We start from the raw sequence: 2,319 nt of genomic DNA, 5'->3' as shown, positions 1-2,319 counted from the left end.
CAGCAAATAAGCTACACTTATTACAATTACCACTGTCGCTAAAGGAGGCAGAGGCATAACTGAACATTTGGCACACCGAGCAAGAAAGAGCAGAAGGAGAAGCCATCGCTAACTGTAAAGCTAATGTAGCTACCAAGGCTAGTAACGTGCAAACAACAGCTAAGAGATTAGCGAGAAAGTCGTAGAAAGGAGGAGAGCTATAAGTGCTTCCACAGTCTTTCCTGTACGCCTCCAGGACCTGTACGCCTCAGAGTCCTGGAGGCGTACAGGTCCTGGAGGGAGGGCAGATTGCAGCCAATCACCTTCTCGGCGGAGCGAATGATACGCTGCAGTCAGCTTTTGTTCTTGGCAGTGGCAGCAGCGTACCAGATGGTGATGGAGGAGGTGAAGATGGACTCAATGATGGCAGAGTAGAAGTGCACCATCATTGTCTTTGGCAGGTTGAACTCCTTCAGCTGCGCTCAAACCCGTCCTGTTTCACCTCTGATCTCCTGAGTGAGTCCAATCAGGTGGAACCTGCTGCCGAGGGACCGGCGTCAGAGAACCAGGAGAACCTGAATAACAGCAGTTTGTTTCTGTGTCAATGTTCTGAGGGTCGAATGTTTCAACTTCATCACTGACAGCTCTGTTTGTTTATCACAACAACAACAACACGTTCCTCTTGTTTACTGCTGATCCATGTTTGTTCTTCAGTTCTGATAGTGTTGTTTTGCTGTTGTTGTTTACATGTGTCCATGTTGTTGTTCTCAGCCTCTGGATCTGTGCAGCCCAGACAGAACCCTGCTAATGTCAGAGGAAATGATCCTTCACCAGTCTGACCTGCTGCCTGCAAAGGTACTGAGAACTACTACTGAAAGATCACTACAGACACTAGATCACCACTGACACTGGATCACTACAGACACTAGATCACTACAGACACTACTGACAGATCAGTACAGACACTAGATCACTACAGACACTAGATCACCACTGACACCAGATCACCACAGACACTAGATCACTACAGACACTACTGACAGATCACTACAGACACTAGATCACCACTGACACTAGATCACTACAGACACTAGATCACCACTGACACTAGATCACCACAGACACTAGATCACTACAGACACTAGATCACTACAGACACTACTGACAGATCACCACAGAGAGTAGATCACTACAGACACTAGATCACTACAGACACTACTGACAGATCACCACAGACAGTAGATTACTACAGACACTAGATCACCACAGACACTAGATCACTACAGACACTATTGACAGATCACCAAAGACACTAGCACTAGACCACCACTGACAACAGATCACTACAGACACTGGATCACTACAGACACTACTGACAGATCACTACAGACACTAGATCACTACAGACACTACTGACAGATCACCACAGACACTACTGACAGATCACTACAGACACTAGATCACTACAGACACTACTGACAGATCACTACAGACACTAGATCACCACAGACACTACTGACAGATCACCACAGACACTACTGACAGATCACTACAGACACTAGATCACCACAGACACTAGATCACTACAGACACTACTGACAGATCACCACAGACACTAGATCACTACAGACACAAGATCACCACAGACACTACTGAAAGATCACCACAGATACTAGATCACTACAGACACTACTGACAGTTCACTACAGACACTAGATCACCACAGACACTAGATCACTACAGACACTACTGACAGATCACTACAGACACTAGATCACTACAGACACAACTGACAGATCACCACAGACACTAGATCACTACAGACACTAGATCACTATAGACACTACTGACTGAGCACTACAGACTGATCACTGCCTAATAACTACAGGAAGTGACACACAGCAGGTCAGAGGTGAATCAGTGGACCAATCAGCTGACTGACAGAAAGTGAATCTATGAATATTTAAATATTTGATTGTTTGAATAATTTTACAAAGAAAGAAGTCTGACTTGTAAACATGAAGATTTAATGTTCTGATGGAACCAGACCAGTTTGACCAGTTTGATCATGTCGCTGAACAACAGGTAAAATAAATATGGACACACTCTGCTGTTAGTGTGTAACATCAGTAACATCACTGCAGGATGATTATTGATTGTTTGTACATTAGAGTATTGATCACTGATCTCCTGAGGATCTGCAGACTATAAAGCTTATAGTTAGGGCTGGCTCAGGCTTGCCCTGTACCAGCCCCTAGTTAGGCTGACTTAGGCCTAGTCTGCCGGAGGACCCCCCTATAATACACCGGGCACCTTCTCTTCTTCTCTCCTTCTCTCTCT

At 45.1% G+C, this 2,319-nt stretch overlaps 1 protein-coding gene across 1 annotated transcript in view; it reads left to right on the top strand.

Annotated features, from left to right (window-relative positions):
* The window catches only part of LOC126394621 (regulator of G-protein signaling 3-like), a 39,872-nt gene that overhangs the window by 24,957 nt on the left and 12,596 nt on the right, over positions 1-2,319 (top strand). The window contains exon 18 of the mRNA XM_050051549.1: positions 751-834. Coding sequence (XP_049907506.1) covers positions 751-834 — 84 coding nt within the window. The remainder of the gene's footprint in view (positions 1-750; positions 835-2,319) is intronic.

The sequence above is a fragment of the Epinephelus moara genome, chromosome 8, assembly GCF_006386435.1.
Source record: "Epinephelus moara isolate mb chromosome 8, YSFRI_EMoa_1.0, whole genome shotgun sequence".
Lineage (NCBI taxonomy): Eukaryota > Metazoa > Chordata > Actinopteri > Perciformes > Serranidae > Epinephelus > Epinephelus moara.
Note: the sequence above shows the minus strand (reverse complement) of the source record. Positions and strands in the feature narration are given on the sequence as shown.